Source organism: Ursus maritimus, unplaced genomic scaffold, assembly GCF_017311325.1.
Source record: "Ursus maritimus isolate PB19 unplaced genomic scaffold, ASM1731132v1 scaffold_33, whole genome shotgun sequence".
Lineage (NCBI taxonomy): Eukaryota > Metazoa > Chordata > Mammalia > Carnivora > Ursidae > Ursus > Ursus maritimus.
The window spans coordinates 5546837-5569745 of record NW_024425897.1 but is presented as its reverse complement, the minus strand read 5'-3'; the positions used below and the strand labels follow the sequence as shown (position 1 = coordinate 5569745).

The following is a 22909-nucleotide window of genomic DNA, read 5'->3' as shown; positions in this document are numbered from 1 at the left end:
CCCATGCTCCTGGAATACTGAGTTCCGGCGTCCACACAGACGGTTCTGCGGTCCGGTGAGCTGGAGCTCGGCATCTCTGGGCCACCTGGAGGCGTGGTCCCGGGACAGAGCAGCCTGCCCACGCCGCCTCCCTCCCCAGCGGTCCAGTGCTGCTCCCAGGATGCCATCGGAATCTGCCTCAAGTCTGAGAAGCCGTTGTTCCCACAACATACTTAACTGCATCAAGAACACACAAGGCAAGCTGAAATAACTGAGAGCCACGTGATGGCCTGGGACAGCCGCCGGACCTGCTATGATCAGACAGTGACTGCCAGACCCAGCTGCCAGGACCAACGTCTGGTCATGACCAGCCTAGTGACCAGCCTTACATGACCAGATGTACCTGATGCCATTATCACTGATTCTTGCACTGACTTTGCATTAATGTACTTTATATCCAGAATTCATCACTCCAGAATGTACGAATCTAGAAGTTACCAAGCCTCTTGTGGGAGCTGGTAAGAACCAGCAGGACTGAGGTTTTGAAGGATTCCTCTCTCCCATCAGAACACTTAATTCCTTTCCATTATGTTTCCTAAAAGAAAATACCGCAAGCATACAACAGTAACCCTTTGTTGAGTTCAGAAGGAAAAAAGTACAGTACACTTTATTTCTGATGTAAAGAAGCCGTATTTACATAATACATTCATGTTTGTAGGTATGCTACAGCTCTCCATAGAAAACCATTCCATTAAAACAGCAACATGTGATCTGGATTCAATCTTTGAAGTATTAAGTCAAATTAAAATATCCTTATCAGGACTCCAATGTAATTTCACAGCTCATCCACAGAGGGAAACTCTGAAGGGAAATAGGAATGAAGAGTGGGTGATGGAAAGAGAAAAATACACCTCTCCCCCACGGGCAAGCCTCCACGGATGGTCGATTGATCCCCGACACACATCAGCCGGCACCACGGATGGCAGAGGGAGCGGCGCTGGGTGCCCTCTCCACGCTCCCAGCCACTGTCTGAGAGCCTGGCGGGCTCGGGGACACATTCTCCTGGGCCTTTAGAAAGTCACCCTGACACCCAGGCAGTGACTTCAGAGGCTGAGGACTAAGGACTCCTCTTCCCACCATCTCAACCAGGTCAGCAGATGGTTGTGATTAACCCCGCAGTGCCCTTATTCCTCTGAGAAAGCCAGAGTCGACCACGAAGCCACAAGCTAAAATGGTCTCCCTTCTCGGATCTGGTTGGCGATTTTCTCATCCTGGGGCTCCTCTTTCTCCTTTTCCCGTTCTTTGTTCCAGTCCTTAAGGCCCTCTGGAAGCGAAGTGTCCTCATCCAAGCTGCCAGTGCCTTCTACAAATTCTTCATAGGTAGATTTTTCCGCAAATGGTCTGGGGCCCAAAAGTTCAACCATATCATTCTTATCTAACACTTCTTTTTCTAATAATAGAAGAGCAACCTGAAATACGAACAATTCCCATTAAACACAATTACTTCGCAAAGTTTTTGCAAAGCTAGTGATTTTTTTATTCATAGCTAACCCATTACAAACAGGATTTAAGACCGCTGAAAAAGATATGGACAAGGTCCCAGGATTTTAGAGTAAAATATACAAAATATTGGAAAAACAAATGTCCACCAGTAAGAGAGGAGCTAAATACATTTTGATACATTCACACAGTGAACAAGTATGCACCTGTAATGAAAAATCTGCTCTATATTCATCTTAGAGAGGCATGTTCAGTGAGAAAAAGCAAGATGCACACCCCTTACCGTATGCTACATTTGCCTTTAAAAGGAGAGAAATACCTATCTTTTTATGTGCTTACATGTACACAAAGAAGTTCTGGAAGAACACATTACAAACTTATAGAAGTGGCTGGGAGGGCAATTTGAAGGAAAGGGTAGAAATAGGGTAAGCAAGAAATTTAAAAAGTTGTTAGTTGGAAAAGATAAAGACAAGGGCAGAGATACAAAAGGAAGCCAGGAAGGTTTATATGAACACATGTATCTTGAAGTTCTAGTCATTTCTATGCTTGAACCACAAATCTGACAGTGCACATCTTAACAGGACATCAGGAAAGGGACACCTGACCAACTATGTGTATGGAGGTGAGTAAGGGTGGCAGGGGAGCAAGACAATGGTTATCAGAGCGTCTGACCTTTACAAAGACAGCAAAGCAGGTTAAAATATCAATTGACCTCATAAAATAGATTTAGTTCCTAAGGTAACTCCCTACTTAGAAATTTGACTTACCTGCACTTTTACACTAGATGCCATGGTTTTAAGGATACCAAATAATAAAGCAATTTTATTCTGTTTTATCAATTTTAAAAAACGTTTTTATGGAATATTGCAAATATGCATAAAAGCGGAAAATGAATAACATATCCCCATGTAGCCACTATCAACAGTCCTCAAATTAGAGCCATTTTTGTCTCATCTACTCCCTAGATTACTCTAAAGAAAACCCCAGTCATATTTTATCCATATATATTTTGGTCTCTATTTCTAAGGGATAAAAACTCTTAAAAACCTAACCAGGTTATCTTCTTAAACCACCATTAATTCTTAATTTGCCTATTTACACAGTTGTGGGTAACCACTTACATTGCAGTAATATATTTTATTTAACCTAATATATCAAATGCAGTATCATTTTTCAAAAAGATTTATTTATTTATTTATTTATTTTTTATTTATTTTAGAGAGCGAGGAAGGGGGGAGGGGCAGAGGGAGAGGAGAGGAGAGAGAATCTCAAGCAGACTCCAAGCTGAGTGTGGAGCCTGACACAGGGCCCAATCCCATGACCCTGAGATCAATGACCTGAGCTGAAATTAAGAGTTGGATACTCAACCAAGCCACCCAGGTGCCCCAAACACAGTATCATTTTAACTGCATTTAACTACATTTAACAAAGTAATGATAGAAACAATGAGATATTTTACATTCTTTTTTTTTTTTTTTTTTCATGGCAAGTCTTTAGAACCCTGTGTGCTCAGAGCACACTTCAACTGGGACTAGCCACATTCAACAACACAGGCTTGGTCAGAGGTTAATGGCAAGGGCTCTGCAGACAGAACACTGGTCCAAATCCTGGTCTTGCTGCTTATCAACTGCATGACCCTAAGCAAAGTTATTTAACCTCTCCATGTGCTCATTTCTTCTGTAAAATGGGATGATAATGTTTCAACCTCCTGAGGCTGCAGGGAGCTTTAGAGAAGTTTATACATCTTATGCAGTATCTGGTACACATGAGATGATGGGTGGATGCTAGCCGGTTACTCTTATTCTCCTAAAGCTTAGCCCTTATGTATTATCCTGTCTAGCAAAGGAGTAAACTGAGGCCCGGAATTTGGAGGACACTAGTCCAAGCAGCAAACTCTCCAGCCACGTCTCCTCTTGATGGCTCCCTATCTCCTGACTGGCTCAACATTACTCTTCACAGATTTTATTTTCTCAAATGGACCAAACAGTACTTCAGAACACTGCAATGTTTCAAGATCCTCACTCTGTTGAACCAATTTCCCTTTCCCAAACATGTCTTTGTTACCACTGTCAGTACATGCATCGTACATGCAGAAGGATAGGTAACTGGGTGAAACTCCCTGGACCTGTTTGGCATCTATGGCGTGCACCTGGAATCTTCCTCTTGAATCCGTGTATGCACACTGTCCTCCTGCAGCCAGGGGTCTTGAGTGAGCTCCTCCACTGTCTTCCATAGCTTAGGTCCTTCTTTTCCACAACTGGCTATGGGGGGACCACCAATAGATCCTATCTCCAGTCTGGACCTGCTGTTCGTATTTCATTTGCAAATGCCCACTGCCTGTGTTCTCTTGGGTTCAAGAGTGACCCCCACCCCCTGTGTTTGCCACTAGGAGTCATCTCAAGGGCTTTCTTCTAGTTCACTCTGTGCATTTAACCAATCAACTTTTTTTAAACCAATCAGCTTTTTCAGATCTGCCTTTGCCCTACTTCCACTGCTAGCCCCAGCACCGTGTCAAGACTGTGAGACCCGCAGCAGCCTCTGAGCTGGTCTCTGCCACTCCCCCGGGCTGGCACACTGCCGCCACGCTCTCCTGCAAATGATGAACTTCATCGTTTCAACACTCTTTAAGGACGCCTTGCTATAAAACGAAGGGGCTGGATCAGATCATTTTGAAGGTCACTCTTATTTCTAAAACTGTGTTTCTAAACCTTCTAGCTAGCTTTTGAGAACCTCCGTACTGCAGCTCCCTCCCAACTATCCACTCAGCCTTGCCCTGCTCCCCACACACTTCCTGCTCCCCAGGCCTCCACGCCGCCATCTGCTCCCATCCTCAACTAGTTCACTATAATCTGACTACCCTTCTACATAAAATCTCGGTTCTATCTTCTATATGAAGCTTTCACCAACCACTCTGATCTTCCTCTCAGAGCTCGTGTGTGTGCTTTCCAGTGTGCAGGGCTCCCCCTCTCTCCGCCTGCACTGGGCACTTTTGTGAAAAGACATCTCAGATGCTTCTGGATTGCCTTACTGATGGAACAGCATATCTTGGAATATTCTTTTATTCGTGGCAATCCCTCCTAGAAGGCTTTCTCCTTTGTGCCTTAGGAATGTGGAATGTTCAAAGAAAAAAAATTCTAATTTGGGTTGCATGGATTCTGAATAATTAGTAGTTTACTGGATGCAAGAAATCCACTGAATTCAGAAGGAAGCCCTCCCTTTGGTAGGAGCTATCCTATGAAGTAGGACAGAAAACACGGAGCGTATTTATTCGCAAAGCTCAAAATTAAACCAAAGGTAATTTTCATGTGCCAATTTCATGTGGGCTAGCTTTTATTTACACTTTCATCACTACCTGTTTATTCCAGAGGTGAAAGACAACGGTAAATTCCCATCAGTCCACTGTGCTCCTTACTGAGGCGTACGGGTAACACACACGGTAGGGGGAGGGCTGCCTCACTTGTGTATTTTGTGGTTATTAGCAGATTCCATTAATCCTGCACTCACATTCTAACAGCCACAAGTGCTGGGGCTGTGTCCTCCTTTTGCTCACTACTGCACTTCCACCGGCTCCGAGACAGAGCAGACACAGAATCAGAATGAAGAAAGGAACCCAAGACTTAGCCAGTTACAGGAAATGCTACTGTCTATAAACTAACCCAAATAGTCAATCCATCACTTTAACCCTTCTTTCTTTTTCTTTTTTTGGAAAAACCACGTGGAGAATTATTCATATGACTAGCACCTACCTTCTCCACATCAGCTTTCTTCTCTGTGAGGAGAGCCACTGTTCTTTTATAAGCATCATTAATAAGTATCCGTACTTCGTCATCTATCAGTCTGGCAGTGGCTTCGCTGTAAGGCTTCTCTAAAACCATATCGCCTTGACGTGGGAGATCAAAGGAGATTTGCCCAACCTTTTCATTCATGCCAAACTGAACAATCTGGAAAAGAATACATGGTTAGTGGTGGGCACTGGGTTCTGCTGACAGGCTGACTTATAAAATGACAGGGAGTTTTTATAATGGCATTAACTCTGCACACTTCACTGTAATACCTCTTTAACCTGGCACAATCTACATGGCAGCCCTGGGTTGGCTGAGTGGACAAGAGTGTTCTGTGCAGGCAGTGCAGCAATGGATAGCATTTTAAACTACTCAACTAGGGACACAAGACAAGAAACCCATGGACAACATCTATGAGACCCGCAAGATACTTCTCCCTGCGTGAGGGCAAGGAGAGAAGCAAGAAGGATCCGACAGACCCAAGAGGATAAACCTGCCCTCCAGGCTCTTCCGGGAAAGGGCAGTGTGCCAACCTGAGAACAAGGGATCCTGGAAAAAGCGTGTGCATTTTCCTGTTACCTGAAGACATGGGGCCTAGCCCGGACCCTAGGAGCCCCCAAAACCAAAAAGCCCCACATTAAGAAGTTTCTGAAAGTAAAATCCAAATTGACTAGAAAAGAGAAGGCCCAGATGAAAGTGAGGAGTGGGAACAGAGCCAAGAGAACTCAGAAAGCAGGAAGCCACACTTGGTTTTTGTTTTTTTTTAATTAATTAATTTGAGAGAGAGCGAGAGAGCATGAGCTGGGGGGGGAAGGGCAGAGGGAGAGGGAGAAGCAGACTCGCCGCTGAGCAGGGAGCCTGACGTGGGGCTTGATCCCAGGACCCTGGGGTCATGACCTGAGCCGAAGGCAGACACTCAACAGACTGAGCTGCCCAGGCGCCCCTCAAGTCTTTTTTAAAAAAGACTATTTTTTTAGGGATGCTCTCTCGCTCTCTATCAAATAAATAAAAAAGACTTAAAAAAGGGACAGACTAGAAGAAAAGCTGACATATGGGCGATAGGAGTTTCCAAAGAAAGTCATCTATATGAGGTTCCGAGACAGCAAAACTGTATTGTTTGGGGATGTATGCACCAGGGATAAACAAGGAAAATGTGGGTATGGCAGTAACAAGTCAGGAGAGCGGCTGGTCCAGCAGGAAGGGAGGGGACCAAGAAGGGACGCTCTTAGGGACAGCTCTTCGAGTACCGGCAGTGTTGCACTGTGGGATCACGGAGGCTTACAACAGAACTTTAAACTCTGCATACGTGCTTTGTAGACTCTTAGTAATATAGGTAGCCCCTGCCTTTCGAAAGTTCATCTTGTGCCGCTTCATTTTGGACCTACAGCAGTACTGCCGGAAGACCTACAGCAGTACGTCTTTCGCCAACCGGAAGAAACTGAAAGAGGACTTTCCCTGTTATGAAAAAAGGTGAAAAGAGCATTCCGCATGTGTTCTGCAGTGAGCTGTTCCAGAAGCAGCACACCCCTGAGCAGTGAGCAGCACTGCCAGGCTCCATGACAAGACGTGTCCCAAGGTCTAGCAGTCTACCAGAGGTTAGTTTTGCGGTCTGGTAGCTTTCAGAAACTTCTCCATCTCAATTAACAGTAAGTGCTTCTTCGCTTTCAGTCATTTCAGCTTTCAAAAGGTTTAATAGGAATGCTCGACATTCAGATAGCGGGAGAAATCTGTAAACTTTAAATGTTATACCACCAAAAAAAAAAACCTGTTTCTTTTGGGAATTCTTGCCTGAAAAGCCTAAGCTGTTCAACCCAACAGTACTGTTTCAGAGCCAGCCACAAATGTCCATTTCTTGGCAAACGTGAGAAAGCAAGGAAGAAACACTCCATTTCATATACTTACTTGAGCGTAGGCACTCTGAGTTACTTTTCTCAAGTCATCTTGAGCACCGGTTGTAATCCTTCCAAAGAAGATTTCTTCCGACACCCGGCCGCCCAGGGTCATGCACATCCTGTCCAAGAGCTGCTCTTTGGTGTACAGGTATTGTTCTTTGGGTAGGTACTGGGCGTAACCTAGTCCTTTGCCCCGCGGGATGATGGAGACCTGGCAAGTAGAAAACACGCAAAATGCTGAGGATTCCGCCACCAAACGCTGACCACGATGTTTATCCATATATAGATAAGCTCGCTGCCGAAACCTAAGCACAGCAGCTGGGCAACCCGTCAGCCTTGGCAAGACGAGATCTAGCAGGAGCTGACTGTTCAGGGGGAGTATTTTCTCTTAGAATAACTTCGCCTTAGAGTTCTACAAAGTATTTCTTGTCTTTTTATAAAACACACTTGAAATTATTTAGTCTTGACCAAAGGACAGCTGGTGAGGGAGGGCTCCTTCTGACAGCTCAAGCCTAGGTGCCATTCAACTTCATGGAGCCCCAGCCACCTCCTCCTTTACAGGACCAAGGGGAAGGCAGGCAGACCTAGGTGCTCGGCAGCCTGCATTTTCTTTCCTAGTGCTTTTTGCAACAGAGTAAATTCCTTAAATTAAAAAAAAAAAAAAATCAACTTTATTGAGGGATAGTTTATATCCAGTAAATACACCCATTTAAAATGTACAGTCCAATGAGTTTTGACAAACACAACCTCCTACCACAACAGAGATACAAAATCTTTTCTTCGTCCTGCAAAGTTCATTTGTATTCCTTTCTGGTCAGTCTTCGCTCCCCTGCCCACCCCGCTACACTCCAGGCCCAGCTGGGGATATGCGACCAGTCCCTATGGATTAATTTTTTTTTTTTTGTTTTAAGATTTTATTTTTATTTATGTGACATAGAGACAGCCAGCGAGAGAGGGAACACAGCAGACGAGTGAGAGAGGAAGAAGCAGGCTCCCAGCGGAGGAGCCCGATGTGGGACTCAATCCCGGCACGCCGGGATCACGCCCTGAGCCGAAGGCAGACGCTTTAACGACTGCGCCACCCAGGCGCCCCCCTATGGATTAATTTCTGGCACTGCATATAAACGGAATCACACAGTATGTACTTTAATGTGTCTGGTTTCTTTCACCGTTTCTGAGATTCACCAGCACTGCTATGTGTATTAGTAGTTCATTCATTTTTACTGCTGGGTAACATTACATTGTATAAATACCCCAAACACCCACTTCATTCCTGAGGGACATCAGAGTTGTCTCCAGCTTACTGCTATTATGAATGAAGCAGTTAAAGTCTTTGTGTGGACATGTTTTTATTTCTCTTGGGTGATTATAGAGGAGTGAGATTGTTTGGTGGTATGGAAGCATTTGTTTACCTTCATAAGAAACTGCCAAACTGTTTTTCAAAATGGTTATAGCATTTCACATTCTCATCATCAATGGATGAGAGCTCCGGCTAGACTGACATCTACCAACACTTAGGACTAACTTTTTAACTTTGACCATCCCAGTGGGTATGTGGTGGTATTTCACTGTGGTTTAGTTTGCACTCTCCTGATGACTAATGAAATTGAGTATCTTCATGTGCTTCATGTCCACTTGTATACCTTCAGCTCTTCTGCCCATGGTTTCACTGGGTTGCTTATTTTTGAGTTTTAAGAGGTGTTTTTTTTTTTTTTCCATATTCTAGATACAAGCCCTTTGTCATATATATATACTGCAAGTTTTTTCAGAATATGTGTCTTGCTTTTCATTTTCTTAACAGTGTCTTTCAAAGACAAAACATTTTTAATTTTGATGAGATCCCATTTATTAACTTTTTCCTCTGTGGTTCATGCTTTTTGTGTACTAAGACATTTTGCCTATTTAAGGTTACAAAGATTTTGACCGACGTTCTCCTTTAAAAGTTTATTGTTTTAGCTTTTACAATCTATTTCAAATTAAATTTTTTTGAGAGTCAATAACCTTTTTCCCCACATGAACAGTGAGCTGCCAGAATCATTTGTTGGTAAGACAATCCTCCCCACCTTGAATTACTGTGGCACCTCTGTTGAAAATCAATTATGTGTGAGGCTCTATGTCTGGGCTCTATTCCATCCCACTGATCTGTTTAGTCCCTTCCACAATACTACTCTTCATTACTGTAGCTATATACAAGGTCTTAAAATTGGCAGTGTAACCCCTTCAAACTTACTGTTTTGGCTATCCTAGTTGACCTGATTTCCATATAAATTTTAGATGTGCTTATCAATTTCTACAAAAAAATTCTGCTATGTCTATGACAGAGATTACTGAAACTATACATGAATCTAGGGAGAATGGTGATAACATTGAAGGAAATAGTATATCTCTTTTTTTTTTTTTTTTTTTAAGATTTTATTATTTGACATGGGGCGCCTGGGTGGTGACGTTAAGCGTCTGCCTTCGGCTCAGGGCGTGATCCCAGCGTTCTGGGATCGAGCCCCACATCAGGCTTCTCCGCTGGGAGCCTGCTTCTTCCTCTCCCACTCCCGCTGCCTGTGTTCCCTCTCTCGCTGGCTGTCTGTCAAATAAATAAATAAAATCTTTAAAAAAAAAAGATTTTATTATTTGACAGAGAGAGCGAGCAAGAGAGAATGAGTGGGAGGAGGGGCAGAGGGAGAAGCAGACTCCCTGCTGAGCAGGGAGCCCAGTGCAGAACTCGATCCCAGGACTCTGGGATCATGACTTGAGCCAAAGGCAGACGTTTAACCAACTGAGCCACCGAGGCATCCCTATATCTCTGTTTTTATTTAGGTCTTGTTTCACAGATCCTACAAGTACCTTAATAAATGTATCCCTACATATTTCATGTTTCTGGATGCTGTTGTAAATGAAACTGAATTTGTAAAATTTCATTTTCTAATTGTTCATTGCTAATATATAGAAATACAACTGATTTTTGTATACGGATCCTGAATTCTGTAACCTTGCTAATTTCACTTATTGGTTCTAGTGGCTTCTCTGTAGATTCTCTATGGTGGTTATTTATTTCCGTATTTATTTATTTTTTAAAGTAAACTCTACCCCAACGTGGGGCCTGAATTCATTACCCCAAGGTCAACAAGAGTGGTACCCTTTACTGACTGAACCAGCCAGGCACCTCTATCTAGGATGTTTTCTGCACACTTTAATGTTATCTTCTCTGTAGTCCCCTTGCTTCAGGGGATCCCCCTCCATTTCCAGTCGTCCCCTGACATTGCAAGTCAGACTGCGGCTTCCTGTTGTTCATGCTACACCAGTCTGGGGACCGCACTCAGTTGAAAAAGCAAAAATATACCAATCTCACTTCATGCACCCATCTTTCAGATTTCCCTTCGGTCTCTGCTTTCTTTTTTGCCAGGCTCTCTGGGGTCTCCCTGTGCAGGCATAGTTTAGTGGTCAGCTAGGGAGCTGGGCAGTTTCTACTTGGAGTGGGTCTCATTCCTCTGTAGCTTTCTTGCTTCCAGGATTTTCCTGTTAAATTTCCAATATTCTTCAAATCCCAAATTCTTTCCTCTGCCACCTCACTATGATAAGATCAGCCTCTTCCATCGCTGTGGCCATAGAAAAAACCCTCAGGCAAGGCAGCCACGAGCTCCCAATTCTAATCCACTGCAGCTACTGCTTTTCAAAAGGAAGCTCTCCTCCAGCTTTGGTCTGCTTTGGACACTGTTCCATCCCTTTAAATAAGTTTTCTTTTTTTTTTTTTAAAGATTTTATTTATTTATTCGACAGAGATAGAGACAGCCAGCGAGAGAGGGAACACAAGCAGGGGGAGTGGGAGAGGAAGAAGCAGGCTCATAGTGAAGGAGCCTGATGTGGGGCTCGATCCCAGAAAGCCGGGATCACGTCCTGAGCCGAAGGCAGACGCTTAACCGCTGTGCCACCCAGGCGCCCCTAAATAAGTTTTCTTTCCAAACTTTGTAACTTCTCTGCAGGAGGGTTTGCATAACCTCTTCATCCCACCATCATTACCAGCTGTCTTGGCCAAAGCCTATCCTTTGTGGGAATGCCATTTTCTCCTCAAGTAATTGCTCACAGGATCAGTTGGCTTGCTTACTGTTCAACAAACTGCTTTACCTTTAAAAGTGGGTCCGCATGTTCCAGATACCACCCGGCAACTGCATGACCTGCCTCATGGTACGCCACGGTCTTCTTCTCCTCGGGCTGCAGAACCTGGGTTTTTTTCTCTAAGCCTGACAAAATAGTAACAAAAAACCAAAACCACTGCCTCAGTGGCACCGACATAAAAAGATAGTTGTACAATCAACACACTGCCTTATCTAAAAGGTGACTTAGAGACTAAGCTGCCTATGATAGCTTGGAAATTCACAACCACATTCAGACTAAAAGTGAAGGGCCAACTCTAAAATACACCCAGCTCCCTACAGAATGCATTCACTACCCCCAGGCCCACTTTTTTCCTAACTCTCCCACTCTTTTGAGCCATATATCTTGGGCAATAAAAATGCAAAGTACAATTCAGCACCTAAGTCACTTTAAAACATAAAATTCAGAGAAGACAAAGAGGTCTGGAATGATCTCCTTTTTAATGCAGGTACTTGGAATTACCAAACGCTAGGTAAACAAACAGGCATGAGACTGCTTGCTCTCTGTTCCTGATGGAAGGCATACAACAGAGGAGGAAGGGAGCTGGCTGAAGATCTGAAAATACCTAGTCAGCGAGTTGGCTAGGCCAATGCTACAATACCAGGCACACTAATCAACTGACCCAGGGGGATCCAAGAGCCAGCAGCGGGGTAGACCTGAGAAAATAAACCCAAGAGACCCCCCTGGGTGGGGGGACCCCTACTCCAAGTACAAGTTCTCTGGCCTGGATCAAGGTGGATACTAAACCTCCTTTGCCCTTTTGTACCACAGAGACATAGTTTGTACTAATACAAATCGCCACGTGTGACAAAAGTAGTTTTGTTGTGTTCAAGGTAACACATCTGAGAGAATTTCTCAAATGATAACATCTTAGTGAGTCTGAAAGATTTAAAAAAAAAAAAAGAGTGCTATGTTCCCAATAACATAACCCAGGAGAATAACAGAGCTGGAAGGGCGGAGACTTACCGAAGGAGAGTTAATAAGTAGAGATAACAGTTCTTGCTTATATAAGAAAACAAGAACCCTGACCCCACCACCCCAGTTTATCCCTCGAAGTTTACATTTTCCCAGGGTGCCTACTCCAGGACAACTGCTTGTGGCCAGTGTAAACTGGTAGCTGAGCTGTGAGCAGGTAAGTGTCTGTGCACCTCAGAGCGAGGGCCCCTCTTGGACTTGCCACCCTGGCGTCTTTCACACTGAGCACCGACTGTCCCCCCACCTAAAAGGCATAGACAGATATGCAGCTTTCACCGGCCTCTACAGTGAATTGCTTCCATTCTACTTACAACTCTATCAACTTAGATTTTTTCCTTTCAGTAACGAATTTCTAGAATAAGTAGTCCATTCATTCGTTCAAGGGTTATTTACGTAGCACCTAATCCAGCTTAAACACACTGCTATACTAGCCTCTAGATCCTCGCTGGACTCTCCATTAATTTGGCTTTGTATTATCCACTCAGTTGAAACTGTCATGTCAGAAGTCACCAAGAACAATCTCGTTGCCAAATCCAAGGTCATCCTCCTCAATGTCTCACATCACTTGATCTTGCTCACGAGTGCTTTATAAACGTGTCTTTGCCCTTATCTTCCATCTCTTCTAACCTCCTGGGTCTCCTTTAATGGCATCTTTTCCTTGTCTTATTCACTGATGCACCTTCTGGGCCTGTGGCACGCAAGCTCTGGTGACTCCACTGGCTCACTTTCCTCCCCTCTGCTACCAAATGCAGGAAGTGTTTACTGTGTGGGCCCTTCCCCCGGAGCCCTCTCACCCACCCCCACGCCACAGGAACCACAGTCTGTGGCACTGTGGTGCTGCACAGTGCCACATGGATAGCCTGCCCCATCTCAAATTCTGCCCATCTCATCTTCTGCCAAACCAGCTGCCTCTTGAAGCACCCCATTCTTCCCAAGGCCTGTAAGGCTGTCCTTTATTTTTTGCCTATTACCACTGGAACTACTTATGCTAAAATCCACTATCTCACATTAATGACTACAAGGGTCTTTGCCTTCAGATGCTTCCCTCTTCTTCAACGTCAGAGTCTTTTTATTAAAATATCACTGATTATCATGCTACTCAATGACTCAAGAAAAATTCCACGTTAGTTCAATACTGGCCGCAGGACAATAGTTTAAAAAGCCCTTTAGCTTAACGTTCAAGGCTTTCTAAAATCTAGACTTAAGCAATTATTTCCAGCTTTGCCTTACCTCCCAAAGGAACTTAGTCTGACTGGCTTACCTTCCCTCCCTGAAACACACATAGGGTATAACACTGCTACCAACCACCTTCTGTTCCTGCCACTCTGACACCAACCTCGTCTTTCAATTGAGCCTGCTTTAAATCCCGCCTCTCCTGTAGAGCCCTGCCTGACCCCAGTGCCCTTCCCTTCTTTGAATGCCCAAGCTCTGGAATTGCTAGTTATCTTTTTATGGGTATTAAATTGTAAGCTCCCCAGAAAGCAAAGAAAACAGCTTATGTATATCCCTGACTGTGCTTGTGGGGTGAGCATTTCCTGCCTAAACAGTTGTTATAGCTGTTTACCCATCACCTATACCTAGCAGAGAGCACATTTAGTTCAAGCAATACGATTTTTGGAAACAGAAAGGTTTCCTTCAAAACACTGGACTGGTATAATTCAGGGGAAGACACTTTGCTGCCTGCTGCCATGTGAGTAAGTTGTGCTGTGGGATGCTGTCTGTCTCAGACTCACCCAAGCCAACAGCATCCATCTCTACAAGACCGTGGCTGGGGGTGGGGGTGCACCCTCGCAGCACTGAGGAAACACAGCAGGTCCATGGTAACCCTAGGCTGGGTGGATAGACTTTTCTTTGCTTCTAGATCTTGCCAAAACAGAAAAACCCATGGCCTCAAACTCATTTTATCAGCCTTTTGACTTGAGTTACATTCAGTTTGCTTACCACCAATCACTCGCTCAATTGCTTGTTCAAAGTGTTTCTGATTTATGGAATCTGAAAGGTGTCTCGCAGCAATCAGAGCCGCTTCATTACAGACATTAGCAACATCAGCTCCTACAAAATGAATGTACAGAACAGCTTACCCACCAAATATACTCGAACTGATTCGTCACACATTATGGATAACCATATCCACAGTCAGTTTCTCAACCAGCAGTAGACTGAATAGGGTTTAATGTAATATAATTCAGTTTGATTCATGATAACCGTAAGCTCTTCTAGCATTCAGTAGTAACCTGGTACAATCCTGGTCCTTTGAACTAAGAAGCAAGTATTAGTAGTAAGTAGACAATTATGGGCAGCTACCTTTATAGGCAATATGGCTCATACAACAGTGAACTAAGACAGTCTTTAAAAAATGCCCATTAATTAACTTAGTTCTACAAGCTCTGCTGGGAGAGTGACTAATGTGGATATCAGGCAACACGCTGAAATATAATGAACATAAGCATTAAAATAACTCAGTGCATTCAGTTAAGTAACTGAAGTTAAATATGTGAAGCCTGCCAAATGCTTTCTAGATCCATAAGTCTCTTTTTAAAAATTAATTAATTTAACTTATTTGAGAGAGAGACAGTATGACTGGGGCCAGGGGGTGGGCTGAAGAGGGAGAAGCAGAGTCCCCACTAAGCAGGGAGCCCGACATGGGGCTGGATCTCAGGACCGAGATCATGATCTGAACCAAAGGCAGACGCTTAACCGACTGAGCCACCCAGGTGCCCCCATAAGTCTCTTTAAATTCACTTTTCAGATGAAGTACATGGTAACTCAAATAAGCTATAACACCTGTATATACTCAATCAACACTGAAATGTTATAAATTCCGAAGTCCAAAGATAAGAAACAAGTAAAAAAGTTAGGACATTTGAGATGCCTATCTTCTTCTAACCATACACTTAAATATATAACCCTCTCAGACTCTCCAAATGTTCCTCTTTAAGAAAGGCTCACATTTTACATTTAAAAACTCTTGGAATAAGCACAAGCAAAGATGCTCAACATCCATAGTCATCAGAGAAATGCAAATGGACCCATGAGGATACACCCGGGTGGCTACAATAAAAAAGACAGGCAATGACGAGCATTGGCAAGAACATGGCAAACTGGAACGCTCATACTCTGCTGGAGAGAATGTAAAATGGCATAGCCACTTCAGAAAACAGTTTGGTAGTTCCTCAAAAAGTGACTCAGCAGCACTACTCCCAGGTATATAACGAGAGAAATGAAACGTATGTCTACACAAAAGGCCTATACATGGACGTTCATAGCACCATTATCTCTAATAGCTGAAAGATGGAAACAACGCAAACGACGGATAAAGATGTGGTCTATCCACACAATGGAACGTGATCCAGCTGGAAAAGGGATGAAATGCTGACACATTCTGCAACACAGCTGAACTCTGAAAACACTATGCTAAGTGAAAGAAGCCATGCAGGAAAGATCGCATGTTGCATAATTCTTTTTATATGAGCTGTCCAGAATAGGAAAATCTATAGAAACAGAAAGTAGGTGAGGCATTACCTAGGGGGGGTAGAGGGAGTGGCTGCTAATGGATTCTTCTGGGGTGATGAAAATTATCTAAAATTAGACTACAGTAGTTACAATGTAACCCTGTAAATACACTGAAAACCACTGAATCATACACTTTACAATTCACAGACGAATTTTATGGTATGTGAATTTTGTCTCAATTAGAGTTGTTTAAAAAAAAAAACAAAACCAAAACCTCACAAGGCACCTGGGTGACTCAGTTAGTTGGTTGAGCGTCTGACTCTTGATTTCATCTCAGGTCATGATCTCAGGGCGGTGAGATCCAGCCCCATGGCAGGCTCTGTGTTCATCGGGGAGTCTGCCTGAGATTCTCCCTCTGCCTGTCCACTCAACCAAGGGCTCATGTGCGCTCTCTCTCAAACAAATAAATGAATCTTAACAACAACAACAACAACAACAACAAACCCCCTAAACCCAAATACAAATAATCCAGAGGCAGGAGGAAGAGGGTGGGGTATATGTGAAGGTTCCACATGAATTAATAATTGTTCCTGAAGCTAGGTGATGCCTGCAGAGGGTTTCATTACACTATTTTCTCAACTTCCGTAGATGCGTGAAATTTCCCACCATAAAAAGGTAAAAATATATACTGAAGAGGCCCCAAGGTGAGAGGTAAAAGTAAACTGGTACCTGGCAAATGTCATTGACCTAAAGGACTAACACACAGAATGGGCTCTGTTCCACTCACCTGAAAACCCTGGAGTCAAGGATGCAAGTTTTCTTGCCAGTTTCTCCTTTTCCAGGGCACTGTCCAGTTTCAGTGGTCTGAGGTGAACTTTGAAAATAGAAGCTCTTCCTTTTATGTCAGGTGGTCCTTGAGAAATTATTTTTAAGGGGAAAAAAAAAAATCACAGTGAAACAGTTACATCTCTCCTCAAAAGAACTGGACTGAACCCAATGAAGATCATCTCACCAATAAAGATTTGCCTATCAAAGCGCCCTGGCCGCATCAGCGCTGGATCTAGAATATCTGGTCGATTGGTGCCTGCCAAAATGACGACGTTTGTTGTTGTGTTAAAACCTAAAGAGACAATAACAAAAATGCAAGACTTAAAGCTTTAATAAAGCATAATTTTTCTAAACACAAATACTGAACACTTGAATTTATATAACTATAAATTGAGAATATGATGTCCATTTTTTAAACGCTTAAAAAATGTTTTTAAAGGTTTTATTTATTTGAGAGAGAGAGAGAGTGGGCACGCAAGAGTGAGTGTGCATGAGTTGGGGGGAGGGGGAGAGGGAGAAACAGATTCCCCGCTGAGCAGGGAGCCCCGACTCGGGACTCGATCCCATGACCTCAGCTGAAGGCAGGTTAACCAACTGAGCCACCAGGTATCCTCATTTTTTAATTGTTTTAAAACCAGTGAGCTCAGAGGTGCCTGCATGGCTCAGTCAGTTGAGCATCAGACTCTTGATTTCAGCTCAGGTCATAATCTCAGAGTCCTGGGATCGAGCCCCACGTTGGGCTCAGTGCAAAGTCTCCTTGAGATTCTCTCCCTCTGTCCCTCCTTCAACTCAAGCTCACTTGCTCTCTCTCGCAAATAAATAAAACCTTTAAAAAAATAAAATAAAATCAATGAGATTAAATTTGCAAACAATGTGTCTAACCTCTCTGGGTCACAGGACAACCCAATGAATATTTGAAGACAGGTATCAAACTACACCTCAAACTTCTTACTCAGGCTCAACTTGCTTGGTTCTACCGGCCACTTCTCCAATGTCAATGCCTTGGCTATAGAGCCTTCACCCTCAGGCCTCTGGCCCCAAAAGAGCTCTGGTACTGTTACCCCACATATATGGCTCTACATGGACTGACCACCATGCGGTAAGGGAAGAGCTCTATCTTCTTAATCTGGATATAGACAGACCTTGTTTTATTGCACTCTGCTTTACTGCACTTCATACATATTATGTTTTTTACAAATTGAAGGTTTGTGGCAACCCTATGCTGTACAAGTCTATAAGTGCCATTCTTCCAATAGCAAAATTTGCTCACTTTGTGTCTCTATCACATTTTAGTAATTGCAATACTTCAACATTTTCACTATTATTATTATTAAAGATTTTATTTATTTGAGAGAGAGAAAGAGAGAGCACAAGCCGGGGGGGAGGCAGAGGGAGAAGCAGAATCCCACTGAGCAGGGAGCCCGATGTGGGGCTCGAACCCAGGACCCTGAAATTGTGACCTGAGCCGAAGGCACACGCTTAACTGACTGAACCACTCAGGCACCCATTGTTATTTTTTAAAAGATTTTATTTATTTATTTGAGAGAGTGTGAGAGAGTGTGCGTAGGTGAGGGAGAGGGAGAAGCAGACTCCTTGCTGAGCAGGGAGCTTGACTTGGGCTTGAAACCAGGAACTGAAGGCAGACACTTAACCAACTGAGCCACCCAGGCACCCTCATTTTCATCACTGTATTTGTTGTGGTGACCAGTGATCAGTTATCTTCAATGTTACTAGTGTAATAGTTTTAGGGCACCACAAACTGCATCCATACAAGTGAACTTAATTGATAAATACTGTGTGTGCTCTTGACTGCTCCAGCGACCAAGCGTTCCCTGTCTCTCTACCTCTCCTTGGGCATCCCTATTCCCTGAGACACAATATTGAAATCAGGCCAATTAATAACCCTACAGAGGCTAAGTGTTTATGTGAAAAGAAGAGTCGCATGTCTCTTACTTTACATCAAAAGCTAGAAACGACTAAGCTCAGTAAGGCGGGCACGCTGGAAGCCGAGACAGACTGTAGACTGAAAGCTAGGCCTCTCGTGCCAAGCAGTTAGCCAAGGAGTGAATACAAAGGATAAGTTCCTGAAGGAAATTAAAATGCTACTCCAGTGGACACATGGTGATAAGAAAGCAAAACAGCCTTATTGCTGATATGGAGAAAGTCTGAGTGGTCTGGATAGAAGATCAAACCAGCAACAGCGTTCCCTTAAGCCAAAGCCTAATCCAGAGCCAGGCCCTAGGTCTCGTCAATTCTGTGAAGGCTGAGAGAGGTGAGGAAGCTACAGGAGAAAAGTCTGAAGCTGGCAGAGGGTGGTTCGTGAGGTTTAAGGAGAGAAGCTGCATAACATAAAAGTGCAAGATGGAGAAGCAAGTGCTGATGTAAGCGATCAGAAGGCCTGGCTGAGATAGTGCGAGGGCGGCTACGCTGAACACCTTTCGATGTAGACAAAACAGCCCTATATTGGAAGCAGATGCCATCTAAGACTTTCACAGCTAGAGAGGAGTCAATGTCCGCCCACAAAGCTTCAAAGGTCAGGCTGACTCGCTTGTTCACTGCTAATGCAGTTGGTGACTTTAAACTGAAGCTAGTAATGCTCATTTACCATTCCCAAATCCCGGCGCCCTAAAGAATTATGCTAAATCTCTCTGCTTGTGCTCTAGAAATGCAACAACAAAGCCTGATAACAGCACATCCATTTACAACATGGTTTACTGAAAATTTTAAGCCCACGGTTGAGACAGCTGCTCAGAAAAAGATTCCTTTCAAAATGTTACCGCTCACAGACAATGCCCTGGTCACCCAAGAGCTCTGATGGAGATGCAGAGAGTAATGTTTCGTGCCTGCAAACACAAAAGCCATTCTGTAGCCCATGGATCAAGGAATAATTCGGACTTTTAAGTCTTATTTTTAAGAACTACATTTCATAGGACTGTAGCTGCCACAGATAGTAGGAAGGCTTCCCCATTCTAGATGCCACTAACAACGTACACGATTCATGGGAAGAAGTCAAAATATCACCACTGCCAGGAGTTTGGAAGAAGTTGATTCCACCCCACATGGATGACTTTGAGGGGTTCAGGACTTCAGTGGAGGTGGTAACTGCAGATGTGGTGGGAACAGCAGGAGAATCACAAGTGGAGCCTGAAGGTGGGACTGCTTTGCTGCAGGCTCATGGTAACACTGTAATGCATGAGAAGTTGCTTCTCATGGATGAGTAAAGGAAGTGGTTTCTTGAAATGGAATCTATTCCTGGTAAAGTTGCTGTGAAGATTGTTGAAATTACAGTAAAGTAGGGCCCCTGGCTGGCTCAGTTGGTGGAGCATGTGACTCCTATCAGGGTTATGAGTTCGAGCCCCACACTGGGTGTAGAGATTACTTGAAAAATAAGATCTTAAAAAAAAAAAAGTTGGGGGGAGGTGCCTGGGTGGCTCAGTCAGTTAAGCATCCGCCTTCAGCTCAGGTCATGATCTCAGGGTCCTGGGATTAAGCCCGAGTGGGGCTCCCTGCTCCACAGGGAGTCTGCTTCTCCCTCTGCCCCTCCTCCTGCCCCACTTGTGCTCTTTCTCTCAAATAAACTTAAAAAACTGCCACAGCCACCCACCCTTCACAGCTGCCACCCTGATCAGTCAGCAGCTGTTAACACTGAGGCAGGACCCTCCACCAGCAAAAAGATTACAAATCACTGAAAGTTCAGATGATGGTCAGCATTTTTTACCGATACAGCATTTTTTAATTTAAGTATGTACATTTTTTTAGACACATATTGCACTTACTGGACTATAGTACAGTGTAAACATAACTTTTATATGCACTGGGAAACCAAAACATTCATTTGACTCGCTTTATTGCGATATTCACTTTATAGTGGTGGTCTTGAACCGAATCTCCAGTATCTCCGAGGAGTGCCTATACAATGCCGAGCTCAGTCACATAAAGCAGTTCAATACTCAGCACTGTATTACCCTCTCTGAGCACACAACAGCATCTGTGTATCTTACAGCAGGAAGCATTCTTATATCCTACAAACTGGCTTTCCTAATAAAAGAAAAAGCTGACTAATGTGGAAAGATTGCTATTCTCATAGGAGGAGTATTTAAAATCTGCCAAATTCACACTTGGTTATGCATGGGTTTTCCTGATGCTTCAGAGTCATAAATGGTTTTTTTTTTTTTTTTAAAGATTTTATTTATTTATTCGATAGAGAGAGAGACAGCCAGCGAGAGAGGGAACACAAGCAGGGGGAGTGGGAGAGGAAGAAGCAGGCTCATAGAGGAGGAGCCTGATGTGGGGCTCGATCCCAGAACTCCGGGATCACGCCCTGAGCCGAAGGCAGACGCTTAACCGCTGTGCCACCCAGGCGCCCCCATAAATGGTTTTAAGAATGAGACTATCGGGGCACCTGGGTGGCTCAGTTGGTTAAGTGTCTGACTCTTAATTTCAGCTCAGGTCATTCCGGGTGGTGAGATCAAGTCCTGTGTCAGGCTCCCCGTTTAGCAAGGAGTCTGCCTGAGAGTCTCTCTCTCTCTCTCTCCCTCTGTCCTTCCCCCCTCTTCATGTTTGCTCTCCAAAATAAATATATCTTAAAAAAAAAAAAAAAAAAAGAGGGGCACCTAGGTGGCTCAGTCAGTGAAACGTCTGACTCTTGGTTTCCACTCAGGCCATGATCTCAGTGTCAAGGGATCGAGCTCCATGTTAGGCTCTGTGCTCAGCTCAGAGTCTGCTTGAGATTCTCTCTGCCCCTCCCCCTACTCTCTCTCTCAAATAAATAAAAATCTTAAAAAAAAAAAAAAGAGTGAGACTATAATTCTTTTGTGGATCATTTCACCAATTTTTCTCTTATTCAACAGCAGGGACAAACAACACAACACCAATATTAAGTTATGGCACGCTGCTAGGTTAGGAATATTTTGCTATTATTTGTACTGGTACAGGGGAGCCTTAAAAAAGGGCTGTTTTAGAGAATGCTTTTTAAAAATTGATACTATCAGCATAAGGATTCTCAGGTTAGAATATAGAAAACAATTAGAAAGTGTAGTTTATCTCCAAGACTGAAGACAGGAAAGAGACTAATTGTCGAGGCCCCAGCCCTGTGATGGCAGGAGAACAGGAAGCCTTGTGGCAAAGACCCAGCTTGGATAGCAGGAGGCGTGAAAGAGAGCATGCCGCAGGTTGTACGAGCTGCAAAATGCACTCGCGATTATCTAGAACTGCGCTGTCCGGTGCAGCAGCCGCGAGCCACGTGTAGCTACTGAGCATGTGTGGCTCGTGTGACCGGAGTTGTGCTGGAAAATTTAAGGTGCCCTGAATTTTGAATTTAGTAAAAAGAAAACCAGTGTCTAGTATCTCATTAATCATTTTTGTATTGATTACATGTCAAACTGATATTTTGGATATATTAAAGTGTATTAAAATTGAAAAAAAAAGTGTAGTTTAAAATATGAAAGACCTCCAAGATGGTGGTGGCTGGGTGGCTGACTGGCAGACAGAGGTGAAGGCCCCTATGAGGTAGAAGAGGCCGAGAATTGTCCCCTCCCCATTTCTTAAGTTCTAGGAGCCCAGCAGAAGTGTTGTTTTGTTTTTTGTTTTCATGAACAAGTACATACATACATATAAGCTGTCAACATGGATGGAGAACTACACCATCCACCAAGAGTGGAAAATTTATGAACCCCACAGACCAAGCCTGAAAAGAAGCCCGAAGACAGAATTAAAGAAGAACAAAAAACAGTGCATGATGGTATGAGCTGCAGTTTTGAAAATGAAGGATCCCACACAGATTATCCAGAACATGGAGAAATTGGATGGAGTTTAACCCGGTGCCTCAACCCCACCACTTGAATGCGAAGGCGCTGAAAGACGTGTAAAGAGCTGCACGAGACCTCTGATGTATTACTCTACAACTCTATGAAAAGGAGAATCCGGATATTTACAAAGAATTGAGAAAGCTAGAAGCAGAATACGAACAGAAGAGGGCTCAACGGAGCTGATAGCCTGACGTTGTCCAGAATGCTCGGCCTGAGAGAGCAGACGGCATTCCCTTGCCGGATGTTCCACAGGCTCCTTCCAACATCCTGATCCACCAGGACATTCTACTTCCTTGTGTCCAGACACCCTCCACCCTTAGAAGACCCCAGCCTCAGCCTATGGACCTCCAACAGGGGCAGTTTCTATACTTCTCTTCTTGGACATGGTGTGCCATGTTTGCCCCCTGGCAGAGAACCTCCTGGTCCCCCCCGCAGTCCATCACCTCCTCAAGTCTTGCAAATGTATGGCCGCAAAGGGGGCTTTGCCCTAGATCTTTCCCCTTGTAGACAGGATAAAGACATGTTATATAGCCTGGAATGCTTGATA

General features: G+C 43.9%; 1 protein-coding gene across 1 annotated transcript in view; it reads right to left on the bottom strand.

The window, feature by feature from the left end:
- Positions 1 to 627: 627 nt before the first annotated feature.
- AFG3L2 (AFG3 like matrix AAA peptidase subunit 2) overlaps positions 628 to 22909 on the bottom strand; it is a 44739-nt gene continuing 22457 nt past the window's right edge. The window contains exons 11-17 of the mRNA XM_040619629.1: positions 16740 to 16847; positions 16515 to 16640; positions 14216 to 14326; positions 11270 to 11385; positions 7164 to 7364; positions 5226 to 5420; positions 628 to 1448 (exon numbers count right to left, since the gene is read on the bottom strand). Of these exons, the coding sequence (XP_040475563.1) occupies positions 1206 to 1448; positions 5226 to 5420; positions 7164 to 7364; positions 11270 to 11385; positions 14216 to 14326; positions 16515 to 16640; positions 16740 to 16847 (1100 nt within the window). The 3' untranslated portion in view covers positions 628 to 1205. The remainder of the gene's footprint in view (positions 1449 to 5225; positions 5421 to 7163; positions 7365 to 11269; positions 11386 to 14215; positions 14327 to 16514; positions 16641 to 16739; positions 16848 to 22909) is intronic.